The sequence below is a fragment of the Rhinolophus ferrumequinum genome, chromosome 3 (genome assembly GCF_004115265.2).
Source record: "Rhinolophus ferrumequinum isolate MPI-CBG mRhiFer1 chromosome 3, mRhiFer1_v1.p, whole genome shotgun sequence".
In the NCBI taxonomy this organism is placed as follows: Eukaryota; Metazoa; Chordata; class Mammalia; order Chiroptera; family Rhinolophidae; genus Rhinolophus; species Rhinolophus ferrumequinum.
The window spans coordinates 6133106-6159611 of NC_046286.1; the positions used below are offsets into that span (position 1 = coordinate 6133106).

The following is a 26506-nucleotide window of genomic DNA, read 5'->3' on the forward strand; positions in this document are numbered from 1 at the left end:
CACCAGCCACTCCCTTTTCTTTTTAAAAATTGGTTAACAGAAGAATTTTTGCTATCACTTTGCCAGAAGGTGCTACCGTGTAATCAAGGAAAACATCTTTGTAATACAAATTAGCTTCCTTACTTTTATCAAAGTTTCAAATTCAAAACACGATGTATTTAAATTCCTAGGATAATGAACATCTATATTTTAAAAGCAGCAGTGCATTCCGTTTTACATTTGGAAGACTTGGTTCCTAAGACGTTATCCTTCATCCTCTGACTCTAGATCCTGTGGCAAGAAATTGTGCAAGTCTCACTACACTACACCACCAGCGTGGGCAGAGGAAACTCTTTGAAAATGTCATTCACCTTCACAAAGGTAGTGTATCCACACGTCATTTATAAACATCATTAAATATTGCTGCTTAAGACTTCAGCCATGAGGTAAGCTTTCCAATGTATAGGTAAAAGGAACCCTCTTCTCATTTTAAATTTAACAAAAGCCAGTCTACTACATCTGAAAGCCTGAAGTTGCCATTTGTCAAGCATTAGAAAGCCGCTTATTGCATTAAATTAACCGACTCCTAGCCAAATCAAGTTTAAGGAGTGTTTCCCCACGTCTACAGTGATAAAGGAGTTACCAGACGTCCTTAAGTAGACTGTCAAACTTTTCTGTTTACTCTTTTTAAACACAGAAGGGAGAGGATGGCACAATGCGGTCAGGTCCGTTTCTTATGAAGGATGTCTCGTGGGGAACATGCCCCTCACCTGTACACGACAGAGGAAGGTCTTTCCGGGCTGTCCTCACTGGGGGAGGGGATGGACATCGCTAGACCTTTGTCCTCGGGACCTGAGCAGGGGGGCGTGGAGGGGGGGAAAGGACGACTTTCTGGGAGTAGTGCAGGCACCTGCACCCCAAGAAACTACAGATCGGAGATCGGTTTTGGCTTCAGTGACCGTCCTGGCTTAACCTTTGGAGGGGCCCTCTAACTCTGGGATGGGGTTGTTGACCCAAACCTTAGCCACCACCCCCGCCGGCATAGGGGGAGGGGACGATGACCACTCTAAAGACTTCAGGACCCCCGTCTTTCCCAACTAGACCCGAACGTCCCCAGCTCTCTTGTGGGGTTCGCCCCGCGGCGGGCTGGGCCGGGGTGAGTCCGGGCCGCGGCCGGCGCAGACCCCGTCGTTGCTCCGCGCCCCGGCCGCGTCCGCACCGCCACCGTGAGGCCGAGACGGGGAGGGTGCCCCGTGGCGGCGGCAGCTCCGCGCTCTTCTCCGCGCCGCCCCGGCCGCCGCCGCCGCCGCCGCCGCCGCGCCGGGCAGGGGCGGGGGGATTTTTTCCCGTTTTCCCCCTCTTTCGCGCTCTCGCTCCCGTTCAGCGGGAGAGCCCGCGGACCCAGGGAGGGAGCGAGGGAAGGGGTGGAGGTGGCGGGGGGAGGCCGGAGGGGCGGATCCTGCCTGGGGGCTGATCCCTCCCTCCCCTCGGCCGGGCTCCGTGGCGGCAGCGGCGGCGGCGGCGGCTCCATTCCCCCTCCTCCCCCGGGAGCGGTGGCGGCGGCCGGGCCCCCAGCGCGGGCCGGGAGGGGGCACGGCTGTGGCCGCGGAGGCCAGCGCGGGAGGAGGCCGCGCTCCGCTCCCCGGGGCGCGTCGACCTGCTCGACGGCCGCCCCATCCGCGCCCAGGGGCCCCGAACGGTGGGGCCCGGCCGGCGGCTGAGGTAATGGGGGCGGCAGCGGGGCCGGACAGAGCGGGGGCGGGGGCAGCGGGGCCTACGGGGATCAGGGACTGCGCGGGTGGGGGAGGGAAACGGGGGGCTTCCCGAGCGGGGCGGGGGCCGTGCCAAAGCACTCCCCCGGAGCGAGGGCGGCGGCGGGGAAGAAAAAGGCGGGTGAGGGGGGAGCTGAAAAGCGAAGACCCCCTCCCGCAGCCGCCATCTTGTTCCCCCCGGCCCTGGAAGCTGAGCCTCCGAGCCCCGCCCCCGCCACTCTCTCCGATTGGTCAGGCCTGAGGTGAATTCCACCCCCTGAACGTCCCTTTCCACCCCCGGTTCCTCCTGACGGGCATGTGAGATGGCCAATGGGCGCTCGCCTCTCTGCCCCGCTCGTTCGCTGGCGCTAGCTTTCTCTGTCGGAGGGTCGGACATCGCGTCAGTCTGTCTCTGGCGCGCTCGCCCCCTCCCCTTTGTGGAGGTGGTGTTATTTCCCTCCTTTCTCCTCCGAAGGGTCAAGATTCTTCTGGAAGAGGTGCCCCAGTAAAGGGGACGGGAGCCTTGGCTGGGGTCCTTGTCTCATGAGTATCTTGTGTGAGGTGCAGGGGGTACAGTTTAATTGCAGAAACTCCTCATTCTTCACGGACCCGGGTCGGGTGGGAGAGTGGGGGCTCAGGGGATGCCAGGAAGACCTCTGGGGGTGTTAGAAATATTTGGATGTGCGGAGTATGTGGGAAGGGTTGTGTGGGATGAGGAACTCCCGCCAAAAAACTAGACGGTAAGCTCCTTGTGGGCAAAACGCATTTCATTTTCCTCAGCAGCAGCCCTTTTTCCTCAGAGTTTGCCCCCCAGAGACTAGAGGTTTGGGTAGGAGAGAAGAGGTCTCCCTAGATACTTGCTGCTTGGTGGAGAGATACCTGAGCTGCTGGGGAGGTGGCAGGGAGGGAGGAAGGAGATACAGTGGCTTTAACAAAGGAGGGGGCCACGGCCTCTCTAAACTATTTCAAGTTAGCATTGAGGTGGATTTTCACACCTCCGCTAGGGTCTCCATGCCCTTGAGGGGGTGGGGCCATGAAGCAGGACTTTTGGCTCCGGCCCTTCCCCGGGAGTTGGCGTTTGTCAGGCGTGTGGTGGCCAAGGGCCTCTGGAACCTGAATGGCTGTGGTGATTCTGTTTCCTTTGGCTCCAAAGGGGGTGTGTGCCTCCCTGACACTGCTCCTCAGCCATGGTGTGTTCTGTTTATCTCAGTCACACTTGGGGATTGGAAGGACTTTTAAATAAGGATGTTAATACAAATAGCAACCGTAAGAGGTAGATTTTACTGATGGAGTATTGGAGGCACAGGGAGATGAAGTGACTTTCTTCAGGTCACACAGGGCCAAGAGTAGAACGTAGATTGCCCCAGAACCTCTTTTTGTACCAGCCCATGGCATGTCTGTGGTGGCCTTACTGCCTCGTGAGATGAGGTGAACAGGTCAGAAGACCTGGGTTTAAATTGTAGCTTTGTCACTTAGCGGGTACCTTTCTGAGCTTTTGTTTCTTCATCTATAAAATGGAGATGATAATGTCTATTCTGCCTGCCAAACCAGTTGTGAGAAATATTAACCATAAAAGGGCTTTGTAGTTTGTAAGAGTGTGCTAATCATCACCATCTCCGCTTTATAAAGATGATAGATCCTGCAAGCAAGGTGACAGACTTTTTCTTCCTTGAGATCCTTTCCCAAGTCATACCCTTTCACGTCTCTTCTCTGTCCGTACTTCAGGGCACCATATCCCCAAAGTTCTTTCCGCTTAGTCGTGGCCTCAGTAACTGCCTACCACAGGTCCTTTGAGCTTATTATAGTTTCCTCCATCTAGAGAACGATGTGGGAAACTTGAGGGCTTTCTCTTTGCTGCACAAGGGTAGACTACATTAAGTATTTGGGGAGAGAGGGACTTCTGAGATAACAGTGCACTGAGAGTTCACCTCAGATATGGCCCCAGTTACCTTGGCCTTAGGTCTAATGGTGCTCCCGAATAGGACAGTTAGAACTTCACGCCACTGGGGCCAGTTCCAGAGCTTCTGCTTAAAGATACACTAGCCAGTGCATCCTGAATGCTGCCTTTTGCAGAGAAAACACTGAATACTATAGTTTGAAGTCCTTAGACTGCATGAAATAGACATGTCATGTGCTTTCACCCCTTCCCCGCAGGCATAATCAGGGCTTAGGGTTTCTGATCATGGTGTGATGGGTTCGTAGAGGGCCCTGGACCTGTGAATTTTTGATCCTTTGATGGGGCCACTGTTCATGTCCAGAGCTTGGAAGTGGATGCCGTTCTTTTTTCCGAAGCCTTAACCACCCCGTCCTTTTCCTTTGTTAGCTGTCCCACAGCCTTATGTACATTACTAAAACATTAGATCACTCCCCATGTCGCATTGTAATGCTCTGTTTACTTTTCTGTCCCTTCAATCAAACAGAGCTCCTGGAGGGCAGGGATCACATGTGTTTGATTTCTCTTTTCATTCAACTAATACTTATTGAGGGCTTACTTAGGAGCCAGGCACCATTCCTGGTGCTGGGGATATAGCAGTGAACAAGACAGGTAAAAATCCCTCCCCTCATGGAGCTTACATTCTAGTGGAAAGAAGCAAACATACATGATAAGTAGGTAAATTACATAGCACAGTAAAACATCACCATTTTTAGTGATGCAATGAAAAATAAAGCAGGATGAAAGATTGCTGGGGAAAGGGATTTACCATTTTCGATAGAGTGGTCAGGGAAGGTCTCACTGAGAAGTGAAGTTTGTGGAAAGACATAAGGAGGTGAAGAAGCAAGCCATGGGGACACCTGAGGGGCAGGCTGTTCAGACAGAGGGAGCAGCCAGTCCTCTCGGTGGCTGCTAAGTCAGATGGAAGGGTGAATGAGTGCATCGAGCTCACGGTCTCCTGGCTTTCTCTCTTAGACTTGTCCTGTTTTTTCCCAGGTGCCATGAGGAAGCCTCGCCGGAAGTCACGGCAGAATGCCGAGGGCCGGCGTTCCCCATCCCCCTACAGTCTCAAGTGCTCACCCACCCGGGAGACCCTGACCTATGCCCAGGCCCAGCGGATTGTTGAGGTGGACATTGATGGCCGCCTGCATCGTATCAGCATCTATGACCCACTGAAGATCATCACGGAGGATGAGCTGACTGCGCAGGATATCACTGAATGCAATAGTAACAAGGAAAACAGTGAGCAGCCCCAGTTCCCTGGCAAGTCCAAAAAACCCTCATCCAAGGGCAAGAAGAAGGAGTCGTGCTCCAAGCATGCATCGGGCGCCTCCTTCCACCTCCCGCAGCCCAGCTTCCGCGTGGTGGACTCGGGCAGTCAGGCCGCAGCGCCCCCGCTGCCCGCTGCCTACTACCGCTACATGGAGAAGCCGCCTGAAGACCTGGATGCAGAGGTGGAGTATGACATGGATGAGGAGGACCTCGCCTGGCTGGACATGGTGAATGAGAAGCGGCGACTAGATGGGCACAGTTTGGTGTCAGCGGACACCTTTGAGCTGCTGGTGGACCGGCTAGAGAAGGAGTCATACTTGGAGAGCCGCAGCAGTGGGGCCCAGCAGTCACTCATTGATGAAGACGCTTTCTGCTGCGTGTGCCTGGATGACGAATGCCACAATAGCAACGTCATTCTCTTCTGTGACATCTGCAACTTGGCGGTCCACCAGGAATGCTACGGCGTCCCGTACATCCCCGAGGGGCAGTGGCTCTGCCGCTGCTGCCTGCAGTCTCCCTCCCGGCCTGTGGATTGCATCCTCTGCCCCAATAAAGGCGGCGCCTTCAAACAGACCAGCGACGGGCACTGGGCCCACGTGGTGTGTGCCATCTGGATCCCTGAAGTCTGCTTCGCTAACACCGTGTTCCTGGAGCCCATCGAGGGCATCGACAACATCCCACCTGCCCGCTGGAAACTAACCTGCTATATATGCAAGCAGAAGGGGCTGGGCGCAGCCATCCAGTGCCATAAGGTAAACTGCTACACCGCCTTCCATGTGACGTGTGCGCAGCGGGCCGGGCTCTTCATGAAGATCGAACCCATGCGTGAGACCAGCCTCAATGGCACCATCTTCACAGTGCGCAAGACCGCCTTCTGCGAGGCCCACTCGCCGCCGGGGGCTGCCACCGCTAGGAGGAAGGGCGACTCCCCGGGAAGCCTCAGTGAGGCTGGGGAGGAGGAAGCACTGAAGGAGGGCTGTGGGGAGGACGAAGAGAAGGAAGAGGTGGAAGAGGAGGAGGAAGATGAAGGCCAAGGTGGAGTAGGTGGCCCCCTCAAGGGAGCGTCCAAGAAGAGCAAGATGACTTTGAAGCAAAAGATCAAGAAGGAGCCGGAAGAAATGGGTCGAGACACACCCTCCACTGTCCCTTTGGTCACTGTCCCACAGATACCCTCTTACAGGTGAGCCTGCCTAGGAGGGCTCCCTAGGGACTCATGGTTTCTTCTTGGGCTGGTTTTGGCCCAGGGCCAGGCCTCCTTCCCCAAACCCTGTTGGTGAACGTCTATCCTCTTCTGTGCCCTCAAATTTCTCCTTTGGACCCTGGGCTCGCTTGGCCTGGTTTGCGATTTTGATTTGTCCTCAGAACAATGTATTTCCTTTGGTTCAAGGTGAGACAAACACTTCAAGTTGCTTAGGAACTCAGGTGACAGGATATCTAAGGCAGTATTTTTCAACAGGGGCACAAGTGGCATTTTGGACAGGTGATTCATCATTGTTAGGACTGTTCCATGCATTTCTAGATGTTTAGCATCTCTACTTTTTGTAAGTGCCAGTTGCATCCCCTCCCTCATTGCCTGGTCTTTGTGACAACCTCAAACACTCCCCACATTTGTTTCCAAAATCTCTACAGTGATAAAACTACTTCCAAATGCGAACAGCTATTTTAAGGGGTCTGTATGGGTTTCTGCTGTCCCGAAAGTTTGGTCCTGGGAATCCTGGGGACATTGTGTGAAGGGGTGGTGGGGTGGGGAGGCCATGCTATTTCTCCTCTTGAAAAGCTTGTAGATTTAGGGGAAAGAGGATCACTCAGTTCCGCTGTGTAACTAAGCCTCCTTGACCCCTACTGAGTGTGTAGAGAGACCAGTGTACCTGTTAAACCATCGGAGAGGTAGGTAGCTGGAGCTGTTGGAGGGATGGGAAGTTGGCAGAGAAGCAAGAGATGGAAGATTTTCCAGCAGAGGCTCATCTCAAGGGTGATGTGCATTAATAAGTATACAGTGGTAGAGCAGGAAGGAATCTTGGAGATTATTCATCTAATGTAGTCCTTGCACCTTCTCCCACACCCCCAGATGAAGAAACTGCGGCCACGGGAGGTAAAGTTGTTCACTCCTTTATTCATTCAATGAAATATTTATTGAGCACTTACTATATGCCAAGTCCTGTTCTAAGGGCTGCAACCAGGTGAAAAGCAGCAGACTCGACCACAAGCTGAGGTTCATGACGCCCGTTGGTTCTGTACCTGCTGTCTATCTCTCTGGATGAGAAGGATAGGGAGAAAGGAGTCCTGGAGAGTAGTTGGGAGTGAGTTCTATGAAGGGAACAGGCAACCAGATTTGTCAGTCTGGGAAGAAGACACGAGCAGACAAGGTCAGGAGGGAGAGGTTCTTGTTGCAAACCATGGCTTGAGTTAGAATTCAGTCGAATTGAAAATGTATCTTCTAGGCACGGAGCTGTCCTAGACGACCCCCTTCCCTGAGGTGAGTGGGTGAGTGCTTAGTCCCCATCTAGAGGGCGGTTGTGTCCTGAGCTTGACTTTGTCAGTTTGTTCTCGTCGATGTCTGTCTCTTGCAAGGGGACAGCACAGCATGCTGGCTAAGAACCAGACAGACCTGCATTTGAATCCTGCTTCTATCACTAACTACCTGTGTGACTGTTGGCAAGTTATGTAACTTCTTTAAGCCTTAGTGTATTTATCTGTAAATGAACCTACCTCACAGGGTTGTTGTGAGAAATAAATGAGATAATACAAGTAAAGCACTTAGCACAGTGCCTGGCAAATAGTAAGCGCTCAATAAATAGTGGCTGCTGCTGCTGCTATTTTTTTATTATTATTCTTTCTCCTACCTGCACAAATGCTCTTGGGACCCTCCATGGCCAAGAGGTTGTAGGGCGGGCGGGGGGCTGCCTGCATCTGGGCAGGTGTGCTTGGCATGGGCATTGGTGGGGGATCTGTCCTTTGGGGAAAGGCCAGGCCTTGATTTTGTAAGCTTGGCTTTGGAGCAGGAATGTCTGACCGGGGGAAGGCGCAGGCCCAGGTGAGCAATGTCCAGTCCAAGATGCCCTCCTCCTTAGGTTCTACCTTCTTGTTGAGCCACGCTTATCTTTCAGTGCAGGGAGATGAAGAGAAAAGCGGTGACAACACCGCAGGAGCCCTGAGGCCTTGCTTACCCGGTAGATGCCCACTTAGGGAGCACAGCGAGGTATAGCAGTGAGATCGTGGAGGCAAAGCCCACGCAGCCCCCCACCTTATTAGCTGCCTCAGTGACTCGGACGCTTTATTCAGTCTCTGTTCCTAAGCTGCCTTTCCATCTTTCATAACATGGGCATGATGTCAGCCACCTTTTAGTGTTAGGATAGAGATTGTGGGCTCTCAGTTCCCTGCCTACCCCCTTCCCTTCCCCCCACACTTACTGGCTTAAATCCTGACCTTAAGACTTCTCTTTTAGGGTAGTTCAGCCAGTTAAGTTTTCAGATTCTCCATCCTCTTGTACCTTGAGATCCATTTTTTTAAAAAAAATTTGATTCAAAAGGAAACATTTTTAGGCTGCTGAGGTTTTCCATGAAAACCCAGAGGTCAGACAACTCCAAGGGGTTGCTTTTGGCTCGGAAAGGCGTAGCCTGCTGTACTCCTACTAGTTTTCCTTCCAGCTTGGCCATGGACTACTACTCCCTGGTCTGGTGGGACCTTCAGCCACAGGAAATAGTGACCACATTGTCCAAAGCTTACTCAAGTTCCTGTTCTCTTTCGCTGCCTTTATCGAGAGGAGACGGGGGGTGTTGGGACACAGGCCTGTTTCTCAGGAGTCCAGGACCATAGGAAATGGGTTTCTGGGAGAGGGTTCTTGGAGGATTGCAAAGCAGGAGCGGGGAGGTCCAGTGTAATACGCTGAATCTGAGCTGCTTACCTTTGCTGTCCTTCTCAAGCCTTCCCTGAGGTGAGGCGTTTGGCCACTTGAGTCTGTCTTCCTCTGTAAGGTTCAGAAATGAACCCGGGTCTGGCGAGGAGGCCGTCATCTGGCTGCCCACTGACCCTGTCTTTCACTCCCTGTGCCTCTACTCAAGGTTGAACAAGATCTGTAGTGGTCTCTCCTTTCAGAGGAAAAACCAGTTCATGCAGCGGCTTCACAACTACTGGCTGTTGAAACGGCAGGCACGGAATGGCGTCCCCCTCATCCGGCGCCTACACTCCCACCTGCAGTCCCAAAGGAACGCCGAGCAGGTGGGTGAAACGGCGATGTGAAAGTGGTAGGGTGACGGAGGTGGAGTGGTGGTGTTGTCAACCTCCCAAACCCGCTGGAGCTTTTGCCTATAGGTCGTTTACCTCCAGAACAACCTCCCACCCCACAGAGCTCTTCACGTCAGACAGCAGCGCCTGGATGGGAGAGGCTTGACTCTGGAGCACATTCTAGGGGAGAGTGGAGAGCAAACCCCACTTTCTGTACGTGGCGGGAAACCCTTTAGATGTGGCAGGAAGGAAGAAGTGGGCTGAGAGAGAGCCAGGCAGCCATATTGTGAATCAGGAAAACATGCGCTTTCCTCAAAACACTACACTGTCCTCTGCCAACCAACGTTTCGTAGAAAATGTACCATCTAAGTCGTAGCGCACAGCCTGCCCCGTCGTGGTGTCCTGTAGCCACTAGCAGCTGGAGATGCTCCATGTGTAGTGGTTGCTGAGAAGGTTCCTGAGAGACTTTCTAAACATTTTTAGTTCCCGCACCCTCTTCACCTGCTCCGTGACGTCTACCTTTAAATATTCCCACTCTGCCTCTCCAGACAGGAAGCAGAGCTCCACATGGCTAAGGTGCCCCCTGATTTCCCTTTTGCCTTTGGTAACTGACGTCCTGAAGTGCACGTCTGTATGTGTGGTCCCTTTGGTTCCAAAGGAGGCCTTCCTTGCTCTTTGTTCATCCAGGTCCATCACTACATGTGAAAACCTGGTAAGACTGCCTCCCCCTGGAAGCCTTCCCTGGCCTTACCCCACCCACTCTGATCTTCTCTATTTCATATCCTCTCAGCATTGTACATTCAGCCTACTGATCAGTTTTTGTTGTCTTGATGCTACTGCCGGTATGCCCTGTGCGTCAAACCCTGAGCCTCTTCCTTCCCCGACCACACTGACCGCTGCTAGGGCTGGAATCATGTTTTTGGTGGTGGTGGTGGTGGTGATGGTGTTTTAAAGTACGTTCAAGTCAGTTAGTACAAGCTTGTGGTAAGCACACCTTGTTTTCTAAAATTGAAACTCTAGGGTGAAATGCTTTCCACCCTGAGGTGTCTGTTAGTTTCTTTCTGAAAGTCTTTCCAGCCCTGAGGGGCGCAGCTGCTCTCTGGTGTCCCCAAGGGTAGGGGGAAGCTGTCTAGATCTCACCTCAGCCATGGTGCTTGTGCTGCAGTGAAAAAACACTGTTATAAGGTCGGGGAAGCACAGGAGGCAGGAATGGGGTGAAGAGAGGGTGGAGGGCTCTCAGGGACTGTGGTCAAGAAAGGGGTTGGGGCGCTTACCTGCCGTGAGGTCCCGTGAGGCTCGAACAGGGAGAAGACTTTGGGTGGGAAGGTGGTCCCTAGCTCCTCCCTTCTCCCTTTTCCTTCCCTTCTGCAGCGAGAGCAGGATGAGAAAACGAGTGCAGTGAAGGAAGAGCTGAAATACTGGCAGAAGCTCCGGCACGACCTGGAGCGCGCGCGGCTGCTGATTGAGCTGATTCGGAAAAGAGAGAAACTCAAGCGGGAGCAGGTGAGGAGCTCCGAGCCCCAGGGCTCTTGTTCAAGAACTTTTTCTTCCACCATCAGTGTGTTATCAGGAGACCTGGAGCCTTTGCCTGGCGTCAGCTTTCGCCCCTTCCTGCCCAGCCCGATGGGCCCCACGGCCCGCCTGCTCTGTGTTGGGTGTGGTGCTGCTGATGGCTTTTACTGGGAGTGCGGCTTCTGCTGGCCTCAAGCATAAGCTTCATATCATCCGCCTGAGCTCAACCGTGGAGAGGATGACTCAGAGACTCTGGGGGGCGGGGGGCCTGGCCTTGAGTGTTTTAGAAAGCTGCTCAGGCCATTCGGGGGGGTAGGGAGGCATCACCTCTGGCCTGGGAGCTTCTAAATGTTCTTACTAGGCACTTAAACACTTACGGTCCTGAAGCATTTAAATTTCCCAGTCTCTATTCAAGGAGATTCTAAGCCTCTGAGCGTGGGGAGTGTTGAGATAGGTAGTATCACATAGGGGTAAGGAATATGAACTGTGGCACCAAACTGCCTGGGTTCAAATCCTGGATCTGCCACTTACTACTTGTGTGACATTGAGTAAGTTGCCTAATCTCCTTATACCTCAGTTTCCTCGACTGTAAAATGGGAGTAATAATAGAACCTCTCCTAAGGTTGTAGATTTAGGTGACTTGTATCTATAAAGAGCATAGGACAGTGCCTGGCACACAGTAGGGTTTCTAGTGTCAGTCGCTACCATCCTCATCGTTATGGGTAACTCTTTGCTTCCCTGCACCCTGCACGTGGCAGAGAGCAAATGTTAATTGACTGGATGATGAGCCAAAACTGTTCTCTCTGGTCCAGGAAGAGCAGCTGTCACTCGGACGCTTCAGAGGCCTGGGTTAAAGATGGTCCTTTCTCTCTTTCTCTGAACTCCCACGTCACTGTTCAGCCCCAGCAGGAGCCCTTTTCTTGTAGGCCTGTAGCCTGAGTTTCCACCAAGAGATTGGGCAGCTCTTGTCATACTTAGCATGGGTGGCGATGGAGAACATCTTAGGACCTTCTCCATGGATTCAAACTGTCGGCCACGCCAGGCCTGGTTCCACAGCTGAGCTTTCCTTCCAGCCTCTCTTTCACAGAAATGAAAGGGAGAATGAAGGAGGTAGGCCCGATTTGTTGTAGCCAAGAGGCGGGAACTTTTCATAATCTAATCATGGCTTCCCAGTCTTCATGAGGGCACACACAGAATATAACATTTGCACAGCATACTACTATGAATATGTGTGGCTGCTTGCTGCCTGAGGGGGTGAGCCTGGAGGTCTGGTCACCCCAGGCTAACCCAGACGCCCCAAGGGCCGGTGGGATCAATATCTCAACACACTAGGTGGGAATTCTGGCCGCAGGAACATTTTATATCATCAGTGTGCTCCTTGGTCTGAACCCCGGGTTCAGACCTTGTCTCTGTTCTTTTCCAGCCAGGGGATGTTGGGTTACTAACAACTCCTGATGCGCTTCCCAAACCTCAGATTCCATATTTGTGAGATGGGGATAGTAAGTTTCTCCTTCAGGATGAACTGAGGTCGTGTAATCAGAGAGGCAGTGAGTGTGGCATAGCCGTCAACGGCACACATTGTGGAGCCAGACTGTCCCCTTCGTTAGCTGTGTGACCTTGGACAGTCAGTTCCTTAGTCTCTCTGTGTTTCAGTTCCCTCTTTGTAAACTGTCTCACCTGCACCTACCTCATGTACTCACTTATTTACGTAAAATGCTTAGAATGTTACTTGGCGCATAGCGAGGACTACAAAGTGTTAACTATTATTACGTTTGACCCTTGAACAATGTGGGTATTAGGGGCACTGTCCCCCTGTGCGATTTAAAATCCACCTGTAACTTTTGACTCCCCAAAAACTTAACTGCTAATAGCTCACTGTTGTCCAGAAGCCTTGCAGGTAACATACATCGTCAATTAACATACATTTTTGTACATTATGTGTATTACATACTCTGTCCTCACAATAAAGTAAACTAGAGAAAAGCAAATGTTCTTAAGAAAATCATAAGGAAGTGAAAATACGTTTACAGTATTTATCGAAAAAAAGTCTGCGGACCAGTGGACCTGCTCAGTTCAAAGCTGTGTTGTTCAAGGGTCAGCTGTATAGTTATTACTCCTCTAAGTTTCAGTATGTTGCTTGACACACAGGAAACATCCACGTCGTCGTAGCTGTCGGTGTCATTATTTCGAGGCTGTGGGTCGGGTGACAGCACCTCATAAACTGGTCAGGTTAATATCCTGTGAAAATTTGTTAGACACGATTGGTGAAAGACAAGCTTTCAAGCCAAGGTTCCATGGCGCTCTGCAGGGGCGGAGTGGGGGTGTCCTGATCTCTCCCCACCTCCCCGCAGGTCAAGGTGCAGCAGGCTGCCATGGAGCTGGAGCTGATGCCGTTTAACGTTCTGCTGAGGACAACCCTGGACTTGCTGCAGGAGAAGGACCCCGCACACATCTTTGCCGAGCCTGTCAACCTGAGTGAGGCAAGTACCCCACCCCCCCTTCCTGAGCACTGAGCTCGTCTTGACCTGGCAACGGTCTGAGGAGGCCAGGAGGGGCATGCGGCTGGGGTGTACAAACCCTGGGGTGTCAGCAGGGCGAACAGACCTGCCCCTGGTGAGGGAGCAGTGGGTCAGGGTGGGCCGGGGCCCTGGGCTCGGATGAGCTCGGCGTGGCCACTGCAGGAAACGGGGAGGCAGCAGTGCCGGTGAAGGGTGCGCCTTTTTGGCTAGTAAATGGTTGTTGTAATTGTACAGGTTTTATATGTTTAGGTTCCAGATTACCTGGAATTCATCTCCAAGCCAATGGATTTTTCCACCATGAGGCGGAAGCTGGAGTCCCACCTGTACTTCACCCTGGAGGCCTTTGAGGAGGACTTTAATCTTATAGTTACCAACTGCATGAAGTATAACGCTAAAGACACGATTTTCCACCGAGCAGCTGTCCGCCTGCGAGACCTGGGAGGGGCCGTCCTGCGGCACGCACGGCGGCAGGCCGACAGCATCGGCTACGACCCCGACAGGGGCACCCACCTGCCGGACTCACCCAAACTGGAGGACTTTTACCGCTTCTCCTGGGAAGACGGTGAGAAGCCTGGACGGGTGGGGAGGGGAGGAGACCCAGGGACAGAGCCCAGAGCCAGGGATCGGGGCGGGCTTTGGGGCAAAGCTGGGAGGAGGCCCAGGCTGGAATACACCTGCTTGTGGCTACAGTACTTTCAAGGAGTCATTTGAACTTGTTTCCTGAGCGCTTCTTGAATGGTAGCACTTCCAGCTGTCTGAGAAGCGGAGGCCTCGCCGGGGTCTTCCTCGCCCAGACCCCTGTGTGGCATTGGAGCTGGTGTATGTTGGGCTCCTTCAGAAGAGCGCAGGGAGAGGCCCGGAACACGGAATCGCCTCTGAGCCCCGTGCTGTGCCTGCCCCTGCTCTCTGCGTCTCGATGCTGACACCCGTAGTCCCTCGGGCTGGGGGGTTGCCAAGCTGCCTCGTGCCTGCTCCGTGGAGCCCGTAATCGTGACTGCGAACTGCTTCCTGCAGATGTTTCCCACATTCTGACCTTGTCCCTGTGGCCGCCCTCCGGGCAGCCGTGGTGCCACGGCGCAGACCTGCAGTAACGCTGCTGGAAGCCACTAGCCCAGGCATTCCAGGAGACCATTTGGCAGCCGAAGGAGTCCGCCCATTCCCCTTGCCTTGGGCCGGGCAGGTCCTTCAGCCCCTTGTGTCCTCCCTTCTCCCTGGCAGTGGACAACATCCTCATACCAGAGAACCGGGCCCATTTGTCCCCGGAGGTGCAGCTGAAGGAGCTGCTGGAGAAACTGGACCTGGTGAGTGCCATGCGGTCCAGTGGGGCCCGGACCCGCCGCGTCCGCCTGCTGCGCCGGGAGATCAATGCTCTTCGGCAGAAGCTGGCACAGCCGCCACCGCCACCGCCGCCCTCCCTGAACAAGACTGTGTCCAATGGGGAGCTGCCAGCAGGGCCCCAGGGGGATGCTGCTGTGCTGGAACAGGCCCCGCAGGAGGAGCCAGAAGACGATGGGGACAGAGGTGAGAGACCGTCACAAGCAGGCAGGGTGCTGGGGAGCAGGGTAAGGGAGGAAGGCTTCAGCTGAAACCCCATAGAAGCATCATTGCCTGAGTTTAGTTAGGTCTGACCTTTGTGGGCAAGCAGAAGCCCTGGGAGGGGTCACGCGTCATGTACACCCAGGGATGATAGTGACAGCATTTAACAGTCAGGAGAGACCAGAATTTGTCAGTTAGAATCGCTATTGACCATGGCAGTAGAGGACTCCTGGGGACACCGATGTAGAGATTTAGTTGCTGGATTGTGGACAGGTTCAGAGTTTCAGACGCTGGGGCCCAGCGGCTGTTTACTAACCAGTAAAGAAGTAGTTCTGACATGGTCGTATTGCACATACCTGTTAAAGCTCAGCTCACCTTACACCATCAGGTAGAGAGGCTCTCAGAGCAGCTCAGGTTGTGGCGTGGGGCATAGAAAAGAAGACCCTAAAGATGGTCTGAGTTCTCAAGCTACTTCATGGCTTTGACCCCGGCTGGCCAAGCCCACGGGCCCATCCCAAGCAGAAAGGCCAGACTGCAGAAGACAGCTGGCACCTTAAAGCTGAGCTGCTTCCCATTCTCCCCGCTTCACTGGGGACACAATTGTCTCCCTCCTACCCGTCCTTGGATCTGAGCCTATGGCTCGGGAGCGCATGTCAGCCCACAGTTCAAAAGGTTGGGAGTTATCTCCAGAGGACAGGGGGCCACATTGCAAGAAATGGCCCATTTTATTTTAGGTTGGCAGGGAATGGGGACATAGCTAAGAGGTCACAAGTGGCATTAGAGGGCCTCGTATCCGTTGTGATTCTTCCCGACTCCCCATGTGGCAGGCAGCATGCCACTAGTGTCCCCACTGCAGGACTGCGGGAGCAGTCACGCCCCGTGGCCTGACTGCCACAGCTTCTCCTACAGAGTTTCCCAACAGAATTCCCAGGGCTTTCCTCCCAGAGATGCAGATTAGGGAAGTCTGGGATGTGGCTTGGAAGGCTCAAGTTTATAGTGTCAGGGTGGTAGGTGAGCAGACACGTTTGGGAACCACCGGTTTTGACTTACTTGGTCTCGCTTTTCCACGTCTGAGCGTTTCTTCTGCTTGTCCTACTTGCTTCACTTGGGTGACATGAAACAAAGCACAAGGAAGACACTCGAGTCTAATGAGACTTGTAGACCCCGAATCTATGAGCTGACACTTACCTAATTGATTAACCGGGACTTTCAGCTTCCGTGTGTGTAGAGCAGTGGTCTGGATTCCTCACGTTACCAGACTTACCTGGTAAGCTTAAAAAAAAAAATACCCCATCTTTGCAGGTTTGGTTGCACTTGGTCTGGGATGGGACTTTGTCACTGAAATTTTCAAGAAACTTCCTAAGTGATCCTAATCCAAAGCCTCAGTGGAGAACGACTAGTCTTGATAAAACTTAGGCCTGCATTCTCTTTACCTCAGCCCTGAACCTGGGGTACTTTTCAAGCCTTATAAAAGCCCGTGCTTTTGTTCTTGGTAATCAGTGTCCTTCTCTGGCTTGTAGGGCCAGACTTTTTCTAAAATGTTCAAGCAGGTTCTCTTTTTCTGTAACAGACGACTCCAAACTGCCTCCGCCACCAACCCTGGAGCCCACTGGGCCTGCGCCTTCCTTGTCTGAGCAAGAATCCCCTCCGGATCCCCCCACCCTGAAACCCATCAATGATAGCAAACCTCCAGGCCGATTCCTAAAGCCCAGAAAGGTAGAAGAAGACGAGCTCTTAGAAAAATCCCCCCTGCAGCTAGGGAGCGAGCCCTTGCAGTGCCTGCTCAGTGACAATGGCGTCCACAGACTGCCCCTGGTGGCCCCTGACACGCCGGCCGGCGCCTCCCTCAGCGGCGTGGGCCGCCGCACCTCCGTCCTCTTCAAGAAGGCCAAGAATGGGGTTCAGCTGCCGAGGAGCCCGGAAGGGGCCCTGGAGAATGGCGACGACCGCGGCACCGTGGGCTCTCCCGCCTCTCCCGCCAGCATCGAGGAGGAGCAGCACTCCCGGAAGCGGCCGAGGAGCAGGAGCTGTAGTGAGAGTGAAGGGGAGAGGTCCCCCCCGCAGGAGGAAGAGACAGGTGACCCCACCTGTGACTTGTCTCGTGACTTCGCTTCTGCTTTCCTGCTTTGCCTGGCCAGCCAGCGCCCGCCTCCCAAATGGCCCCTGCAGATGCCAGTTGTAGCGTTGAGGGCTCCGTAGCTCGCAGCTGGGCCTGGCACGAGTCGTGGCCTGGGGAAATCGGCCTTGAGCAAGTATTTTGACAGGGCTGGTTTGTGTCTGGGGCTCTCTTTGGCCCTGAGGGAGATTCCAAGCTGTATGTGGTAAAATGGGTCCTGTCTTCGTTTTGGTTCTTTGGTTCGTCTGTTCATCAGATATTTATATCAGGCATTATTCTAGGTACTGGGGGGAACATAATCTCCTTTGGAGGGGAGATAGACTGAAAACAAATGAGTGAATTGTATCTTGTGTCAGAAGAGATGCAGAAAAATCCAGCAGGGAAGGGGGATGGGGGTATTGGGTGCTATTAGAGAGGGTGGCCCCTGGACGCCTATGAGATCACATTTGAGTAAAGATCTAAAGTAGTTGAAGGTGTGAGGTATTGGGGCATCTGGGGGAGGAACGTTCCATAAAGATAGACTAGCAAGTGCACAGGCCCTGGGAACACGCCTGGTGGCTGAGGAACAGCGGATGCAGCAGAGCGAGCCAGGGGCTGGTAGGAGATGGAGTCCCAGAAGTAGGTAATGGAGGCTCACTCTCTAAAGAATCCTTATCACGTACATGTCCAGCACCAGCTGCTCACTGGACGGGAATAAATCAGACCCAGTTCAGCTCCGGAAGACTTCAGTGTCATGAGGAGACTGGCTGGTCTCCTGAGCCGCAGACATGTCACAGTGCTGGGCAGTACATGGTTATGTGTCAGCCAACAGCTGCTGGGCGTGTTGGGAGGGCTTCCTCGGAAGGTGACGCCTAAGCTGTTCTGAGGGCCGAGGCCGAATAGAAAGGAGTAGACGGGACAAGGACTCAGGTCCGGGTTTGTGGAAACGAGGACAGAGTCCCTGGGAGGGACAGTGTGGAGAGGGGCTCCCCGAGTGTCAGGAGCCAAGGCTCGGGGGGCCGGGGGGCCTGGATGTGCAGGCCCTCCGTTGCCAGACAGTGGCTGCCTCGTGGTGGGACACGGAAGGCCAGCTCGCTTGGGGGGGGCGGGGCCTGCGCTGGACCGGCTGCTCCTGTCCCTGTGCGGTGGCTGTGGACTGTGTGGCCAGCACATGCTTTTCTCTCGCCTTCCTCACACTGTTTGTAGCAATACCCTCCCTTCCTGTCTGGGCCACGCTTCTCTGTGTTAGGGTGGTAGGTTGGTGTAGAGAGTCAGGAGCTTGAGGCCTGGACTTAGAGCTGAGTTCAGATCCGTCTTTTTACCAGCTGTGGATCCAGTCCGTTTCCTTCTTTGTAACGTGGGGCTGATGGTACCTGCTTGGCAGGGCTCTAAGGACTGGCAATAGTCTGCATGAGGCACTGGTACGTAGCGGCAGGTGGGAGCGGTGATCGTCATCCTCTGAGCTGTATCAGGCACAGCCAGGCAGCACTGAGGACACGGCACTAACAGGGCACGGTCCTGCTATTGGGTGACAGGTCTGGACATCAGGCTCATCGAACCTGAGAGGGCATACTGCTTGGGGACACTGCTGGCACCTGGTCCTCCCCCTGCAGCCCAGCTGCCTGGCGCTCAGGAAGGCTTCTGCACAGCTTTCCTGAGTCCCACAAAGACAGGCGGTGACCCTTACAGATGAGGCCCCTCAGGCACAGCTGGCTTTGGAGATTTAAATTGAGGTCACGATGTTAGAGGCGGAGCCAGGTCAGAGTCCACGTATCTTGGCTCAGACACCTGCTCCAACGGTGTGACTTGCCTCCCAGTTTTCTGGCCAGAGTGTCTTGACCGAGAGGTCTTCACTCAGCTCCCAGGCTGCAGGACTCTGGCCTGTGGTTAAGAATTGGGCAGAGAGAGAGGAGAGCTGCAGCCTGCACAGTAGATGAGAGTCCGTCCTTGGGACGACCAGGTCATCTTCGTCTGCCTCCAAACGGCTCCCTGCTGTAAACAAACCTTCTCTCATTCATACTTAATAGCATTCTCCGTAAATAAGAAGGTATTACGTTCACTTCACAGAAGGGGAGGCCAAGGCTTAACGAGGAAGGGGCCTGCATTTCAGAGCCCAGTCTAGAACCTGGGGAATTCTGACTCGCTGGCCCAGGCGGGTCTGGTCTGCTTTTGTTCTGAAAAGCGCTGCCATGCTCCTCTGACGAGCCCTGCCACATATCTCCGGGTGTGGCTGCCAGCCCTTATCCTGCCCCAGCCTCCCCTGACACCATCCCAAAAGCATGAAGCTCGCTGCTGCCATCTGTGTGATGCACAGGGTGTGCGAGTGTTTATCTGAAGGGGCCAGGCGGGTGGGCTCCCCAAGAGGCAGAGGAGACTCCCTGATAATTGAGGCTTGAAATGAGAACCACATCTAGGACTTGTGAGCCATCCGAGCGGGGAAGTCTTGGTGTTTCCCTTTGTAGCCAAATGACAATAACTTGAGTGAGCTGTGTGCTGTGTTTTCCTTAAAGTAAAACCAGAATATGGGAAGGAAAATGCGGCGTCTACTCATTGCTCCCTGCCACCACCACCGTTTCCCCCATACCTTTATCAGATCCTACCGCCTGAGACCCATTTTCCACAGGGGAAGGCACAGCCATTCTTTCCACACATCCTCACTGCGCCCTCCCTAGCGGCTCCCGCATTGCAGCGTGAGTGCGGGGAATGGCGGGGTTTGTGCGCTCAGGCTCACTCTACGTGTCCTTGGCAGGTGTGACCAACGGCTTTGGAAAACACACGGAAAGCGGGTCTGATTCGGAATGTAGTTTGGGTCTCGGTGGTGGACTGGCGTCTGAAGCTTGCAGGTAAGAACACTTGTCCCCAAAGCTCTGTTGGCCGCCCCACTACTTCTCCCTTTATTGTCCGATTGAACCTCCTGCTTATCTCAGATTTTTCTCTCGCCTGCTGTTTCCTGAGGCCTCCGGTCTGTAACTCGGGCAGCTCCTAGGAAACAGCATGACCCTTGGCACTAGACCTGATCAGACTAGGAGGGCAGGCGTGGCACTGAAGCTTCCCTTGGTTTGTGGAGCTGAATTTGGCTCTGGACGGTGGTGACAGCAAATCTGGATTGCCCAGTGAGGTTAACGTTTGAGCCAAACCCCCACTCACCCCCCGACCCATGCACATAACCCAGCTGGTCACAGACAGGGTTTCGCCCTTTGTCCTTTGGGGCATCATAGCAATGGCCCCTCCAGCGGTGTGGTGTGGGGATAAAAATGAGCTGATAGGAAATCTGGATTGTCTTTTATTAGACAAGGGCCCCAGGTCTTCTACAGTCTGTGAGCTGGGAAGGGATGGGTTTCTTTTCCCTTTCTTTTACCCAAAGGGAGGATTTCTGAGACCAGAACCTTACAGTTTCTTCCAAGTGCAAGAGTTTATTAAATGCCGCTGTGTGCTGTATGTGCTGCAAGACAGCAGGGAGTGTGGGACTCCTGCAAATGGGAGACCGCAGTGCCACAGAGGCAAAATGACCTGTCCTGAAGGCTGACCTCATGCTCCCTGCGCATGGCTGCTGAGTGGGTCCTGGTTCTGAGGAGGGGACGAAAGGACCCAGGGCAGCACGAAAAGATTGTGTCTGTTTAAAGCACCTTTAGGGCAGGTTGGCTGTGTGTTCTGTTAGGTGCTCACTCTACCCTGGCTGCCGGGCTCCTGGGGGGCTATGGGAGGCGGCCAGCTGCCCCTTGCCTGGACTGGTCCCCCGCTATGGCAGGGCCAGCTTTTGGTGGTTCCTTTGAGGTATTCCTCTCCACCAAGGCTCGAAATTGCTCTATCTGACTCCCTCCATGTTGCAGCCTCTAGAGATACAGGTGGAGTAGATGGGAAAGAACAGTTACCAGGCATAGAGAGAAGCAGAGATTTCAGAATCTTGTAAGATGCGTCCCGCCTGGTCCTGGGTGGGAGTTCCCGACTCCCTTCTAAGACCTGGTGCCTGGAAAGCCAGTGAGTTCGCTCGGGATGGGATTGGAGGGGGTCCCAAACACCCTCCTAGGCCTCGACTAAAGGTCGAAGGGTGTTGGGCTCTTCTTCCCTCTGTGAAGGGCGCTCTACCCAGCTCTGAGCCAGAAGCGAGCCAGGCCGGGCTCTAGTTATGCACTGATGCCCTGGGGCCCACTCGGGTGGAAACCAGGTCCTTGGAAGGCGCTTCCTCTTGAACTTAGTGGTTGTCAGTGGAATTTCAAGGTTTAAAACCAGAGATGCAGGGGCTTCAACTGAAGAGGTTTTTTTTTCTTTTTTTTTCCTACAGTGGTGATAAGAACATAAAGGAAACTCTATTAATTCGAGTAGAATCCTATAATAATCCCAGAATTAGAAAGAACCTCGAGAAAACTTCTGGTCACTAATCGTACCCCTCTCCCTACCGGCCCCTTGGTGTATCTGTCCTGGTGATTTTCTGAGCTTGTTAGGGCTGCTCTGTCTGTCTTTGGGTCACGCATTCAGTTATTAATTGAGCACCTGCCGTGAGCCAGGCACTGTTCTCAGCGCTCACAGGGTGCCTGTTCTCAAGGAGCTTGTCTTCTAGAGGAGAGATGACTGGTAAACCAGTAAACAACAGTTACAGGTCGGGGTGTGTGCCCAGGTCTGGGTAATGGAGAGAGGGCTGAAATGCGGGCCGGGGTCGAGTCGCTGGGCTTTTTTCGGTGAAACAGGAACACACAGGCCTAGTTTTGGTGTTGTATCCCATTGTATTGAGTTTATCCTTCACAGAGCTCATCACGGGATGGTACAACATTAGTAGTTTGTAGCATTTGAAGTGAGACACTAAAACTTATTGTTCTTCGTGTAATAGTTATTGTAGAACTGCCGTTTGTTGAGTGCTGTACTGAGTGCTTTCTGTGTATTAATCCATTAAATCCTCACTGCAACACCTGGGGACATGAGCCTCAGAGGTTAAGTAACTGGTTCAAGGTCACAGAACCACTGACTAGAAGAGCCAGGTGCTGAACCCAGGTGGTCTGGCTACGCAGTTTAACCTCTTAACTCTCTTCTGTTGTATTTAAAGATGTCTTCCCAGATCCACATTGTGAACGGAGAGAGGCTTTCCTCATAAAACCACTAGTACTTTACCTGTTTATAAGGCCTCAGAGTCTCTAAGCCCAGTGACAGATTTTCGAGGGCTGAGTGGGAACTGAATCCTAAATGTGAACTGGGTGGTACTTGTGTTTTCCCAAATAGGTCCTAATTTTGACTAACAGGAAAAAGGCTCCCAACCTGCTAGTTACCGAAGGATTACGAATCACTGTGTTCTGGCCATGCAGGTGTCCTGTGTGAGACCGTGATAAAATCAGTTATGCCGTAGTAAAACAGGAGTATCCTGCTTTCCAACCAGTCCTAACCCCGGCCGCCTCTTACCCCCACCAGAGGTTTCTTAAACATTTCTTAAAAGCACATTATTGACCTGTCTTTTAAAAAGACAGGTTAAAAAAAATTATATAGTGGTAATGTTTTTTAAAGTTTGGATGGAAAGAAGGGCCTAGCCACATCATTCTTGCCCAGAGCTCCCAGCTACAGTTGTCCATTAGAATTGCATGGGGAGCTATTTAAAAATACTGAGGCCTAGGTGGGTTCCAGTGATCTCATTACATTGGTGTTCCAGTGATCTCAAAACATTCTGTTTTGCTTATTACCTTCTAGTCTTTAATATATTTTTTCACCTTCTTGCAGTAGCCCTGTTAAAAAAAAAAATCCATCTCTATCTAAGAAAAATTTTACACACGTAAAGTGGAAGTGAGAAGTGGACTTTTTTTTTTTTTTCTGATTGAGAAATGCCTTTTCTAACTAAAGAAGTAAGACATGTCCTTATGGAAAATTTGAGAAACAGGCAGATTTTTGTACCTCTAAAAGACACATTGGTTTCTAAAAAACAAGCCATGTGAATCCCATGGCCAAGAATTCTGGGCATATGTGAGAATGGGCCCTTCGCACAGCCCCACCGTTTAAACTTGGAAAGGATTCACACGTGCCTGAGGTGACCTTTCCTCTGGATGAAGGCCAAGGTCCCCAAGCAGTGGAGCAGGCATCTCTTTCCAGGTTCAGCTCTTCCACATAAATGCAATGGTTTCTCAAAGCCTTGTGGGAACTTTCTGGTCAGAAGTGTAGCATGGCTAGTGTGAGTTTTTAGGGAAAGGTGAGAAACCATTCTCCTTGAAGGGTTTTTGCAGCCCCACTCCTGTCAGCCATGGGAGAACAATAGTGGGGGTGTGAGTTGTTGAAATTGCTCATGTCGCCCCCTCTCCATGCAGTGGTCTAATACCCCCCAAACGCAGCCGTGGGAAGCCAGCCCTGTCTCGAGTGCCCTTCCTGGAAGGTGTGAACGGAGACTCTGACTACAGTGGTTCAGGTGAGGAGTGGTGTACAGGTGGATCAGTGGGGGTAGGGGTGGGGGTGGGCGCAGGCTTTGCAAAGATCCGGCTCTGTGGGCTGCAGCCAGCCAGACCTTGAGCTCCTCCAAACCCTGGGGCGTGGGGCAGGGAGGTGGTCGTCCCACCCATGTCATTCAGAGTTTTTGTTTTTCTTTTAATTCATCTTCAGTTTGAATTGGTAATACAGGCCCATGGTAACAAAAACCAGAAAGGTACAAAAGGATACCTAATGAAAAGCCAGGGATCCTGTCCCTAGAACAACCACTGTTAGAAATTTCTTTTGTGTCTTTTCAGATGTAATCCATACATATACAAGCCAAAACCTCTGTGTGTATTTCAGAGTGACTAGAGAAGTCTAGTGTACACATGTTCCTCTAAACCATGCTTTTTGTGTTCAGTTAATAATATATTGTAGAGAGCTTTCTGTGCTTTTTATCGTCTGCCAAACGTCCCATTATACAGGAGTGCCATCATGTACAGTTGGACATGTAGGTTATTTTCACCTCTTTATTACAGTCAGAGTTGCTGTGAGCAGCCTTGGACATAGATGATTTTGTATCCATGGGGAGTATATCTGTAGATTTGGAGTTGCCTTATTGAAGGAAATGAGCACTTGTAATCTCGAGAGATACCGTCAGTCTGCCCGCACTGGCGTCATCAGTGATAGCCTGGATCACCGACTCTCACACATAACCCTGCCATTTCATGTGATCCGGTGCCTTCAGCCTTCCCCTCGTGACACATTCTACTCCAGCTGGTCCAAACCATGAAATACTTGGGTCTTGTCTCCTTAGACCAAGGGAATAAAGGGCAGGGCAGGGCCAGAGGAGAGCGCTGGGTGGTGCCCAGGTGGAGCAGGTGCAGGGCGGGCTGTCCTCTGAGCACTCTCTCCAGCCCTCCCTTGGCCGGCGTGCACTGTCTGGCCCTGTCTTTGAAGCTTTCATCAACGCACAGGCTTCAGGGCTTCTCTTTCCCTCCTTCCTTTTCTCAGCTGCTGATCTTTCCTTAGCATCCGCTTTTTCCCGGTATGTGTATGAATGAATGCACGCGTGCGTGTGTCATTGCTGTCTAACTGTAGCGTCCAGGAGGCAAGCCTTATGTCTGGATGCATTTGTACAGCATCTAACAAAACCAGGACGGGGTGGTACATGCTGTGTGCTCTGGTGGTGACATTTTGTTCTTATTTTAAAAACCACATACTTATTAAAATGATGTTGAAGGAAATTGACCTCCCACCATTCCATCACCCTAACACAATTGTCTTCATTTCTCTGTGTTGCTTTCTGTTTATTTCAGGCACGTTTTTTTAACAAAATGCTGATCTAAAACACATGCTCTTTTGTATTCCTTTTTCAATGTCATCTCATACTTTTTTCGTATTGACATAATCTTTATATATCTCATTACTACAATAACATACCTTTCAATCAATGCATTATAATTTACTTAACTGTTCTATTGTTAGACATTTGGTTATTTTCAACTTTAACATTTTACATCATGTAATGAACCCATGTTTTTGTTCAAAATCGTTTTATACGTTTTTAAAGTTATTTTTCTTAGACAAGTTCCCAGGGAAGGAATTTACTGGAGCAGATGGTTCATACATTTTATTTTATTTTTTTACGGCTCTTGAGACATAACCACCAAATTACATTCTGGAAGGATCGGGCTGGGCTGCAGTTGCCTCAGCGGCATACGATTGCACCAATTTTCCCGCAGCCTGCCTCTTCAGGATTGGATTTTATCTTTTTGTTGTTACTGCTATTGATTCAGTAGGTAGAAAACAATGCCTCGTGATTAGCAGTACATTTTTTAAAAACTATAAATGAGGGTGGTAATGTTTCCTTAGAAACATAATTTCTACTCTGAGATTTGGGCCTTTTTCCTTGGTTGAGTGTGGTCACCTCCCCATTCCCAGTTTATAGAGGTGCGGGGTGGGGGGAAGAGGAGGCCCCTCTGTGGGTTCAGAAGCATTTGTGAAGCACCCCTTCAGGGGTGCTTGTTAGTGCATTGGGTACAGAACAAAGGAAGCTGAAGAGGCATGGTGCCTGTCCCGGGCAGGACACCCAGTGTGAGGTTTGACAAAAGCAGGCACGTAAAGGACCCGCAGGCCTGCTTGGCTCTGCTGAGTGTTGTGCATCCAGGTGACCTGGGTGGCCAGGTGTGGCCCTGTCAGAAAAGAAGTCATTTAGCAAGTGGTTTTACCGGGATGTCTGTCAGGCATCGTTTTCTGTGAAGCCTTCATCGCGAGGCCTCCTGACTTGGGGAGGCCCGGAGAGCTGGCTGTGGCTCTGCCCAAGCTGGGTTATGGTCCTTCTCCCCGGGGCCCGGGTGATGAAGCAGTGACATTCTTCCAAGGAACCCCACCCTAGGGTTCTAGTCCAGAGGTCGCCAGACTAGAGCCTATGCCTGTTTTTGTAGGACTCACGCGCTAAGAATGGTTTTTACATTTTCAGATGATTGAAAAATCAAATGAATATTTCGTAACGTGAAAATGATAAGAAATTTCAAATTGCAGTGTCCAAAACTAAAGTTTTATTGGGACACAGCCACACTCATTCATTTACAGATTGTCTATGGCTGCTTTCCTACTACAAAGCGGAGTTGAATAGTTGTAACAGAGACCATGGCCCACAGAACCTAAAATACTTACTCTTTGGCCCTTTACAGAACAAGCCCTGATCTAGGGTGAGAACTTCTCAGGAAGGGGCAGGGAAGAGAAAATATGGAGGGGGTGTTGCTGACTCATTGCTCAGTCAAAAGGAGGCCACATGCAGGCCTCCTGGGCACCATTCCATGTCCCCTTTGGGCACTGTCTCCTCCCCTCCCCCACCCCCAGGCAGAAGCCTCCTGATGCCCTTTGAAGACCGTGGAGACCTGGAGCCCCTGGAGCTGGTGTGGGCCAAGTGCCGAGGCTATCCCTCCTACCCTGCCTTGGTGAGTCTGCCCCAGATGCTGCCACCCTCCCTCCCTCCCCTGGGCGGTTCTGGCCCCCGCCTTGCCTCGGGGGCTTATCTGATTGGATCAAGCCAGCAGAGTTGGTGGGAGTCAGGGCGCCTTCAGCTGCAGAAGGGAGGGAGGTTTTGCCCCAGCCTTGGGTTGGTCAAACCAGCAAGGCTCCCAGCTCAGGGAGACAGACTAGGGAGGGCTCTTAGGGATTGATGGATTGATTTGCTAGTGCATAAAAGTAATGTGTGTTCATTGTAGAGAGTTTTAAAAGCTGCTCATCATGCTTAGATGTTTTATTAAACATCTGTCATGCTAAGTTCTTGAAATACTGAGGA

General features: G+C 52.3%; 1 protein-coding gene across 5 annotated transcripts in view; it reads left to right on the forward strand.

Annotated features, from left to right (window-relative positions):
* Window positions 1–341: 341 nt before the first annotated feature.
* Window positions 342–26506, forward strand: part of BRPF3 (bromodomain and PHD finger containing 3) — a 33515-nt gene continuing 7350 nt past the window's right edge. Inside the window, exons 1-11 of one of the 5 annotated variants that reach the window (XM_033099061.1) lie at window positions 342–360; window positions 4660–6115; window positions 8997–9153; window positions 10531–10662; window positions 13023–13151; window positions 13440–13752; window positions 14409–14711; window positions 16297–16803; window positions 19571–19664; window positions 23100–23197; window positions 26062–26159. In XM_033099061.1, the coding sequence (XP_032954952.1) occupies window positions 4665–6115; window positions 8997–9153; window positions 10531–10662; window positions 13023–13151; window positions 13440–13752; window positions 14409–14711; window positions 16297–16803; window positions 19571–19664; window positions 23100–23197; window positions 26062–26159 (3282 nt within the window). In that variant the 5' untranslated portion in view covers window positions 342–360; window positions 4660–4664. Of the gene's footprint in view, window positions 361–680; window positions 705–1525; window positions 1702–4659; window positions 6116–8996; window positions 9154–10530; window positions 10663–13022; window positions 13152–13439; window positions 13753–14408; window positions 14712–16296; window positions 16804–19570; window positions 19665–23099; window positions 23198–26061; window positions 26160–26506 lie in introns of those variants that run through there. The other 4 variants (XR_004422187.1, XM_033099045.1, XM_033099053.1 and 1 more) reach the window with 4 other exon arrangements.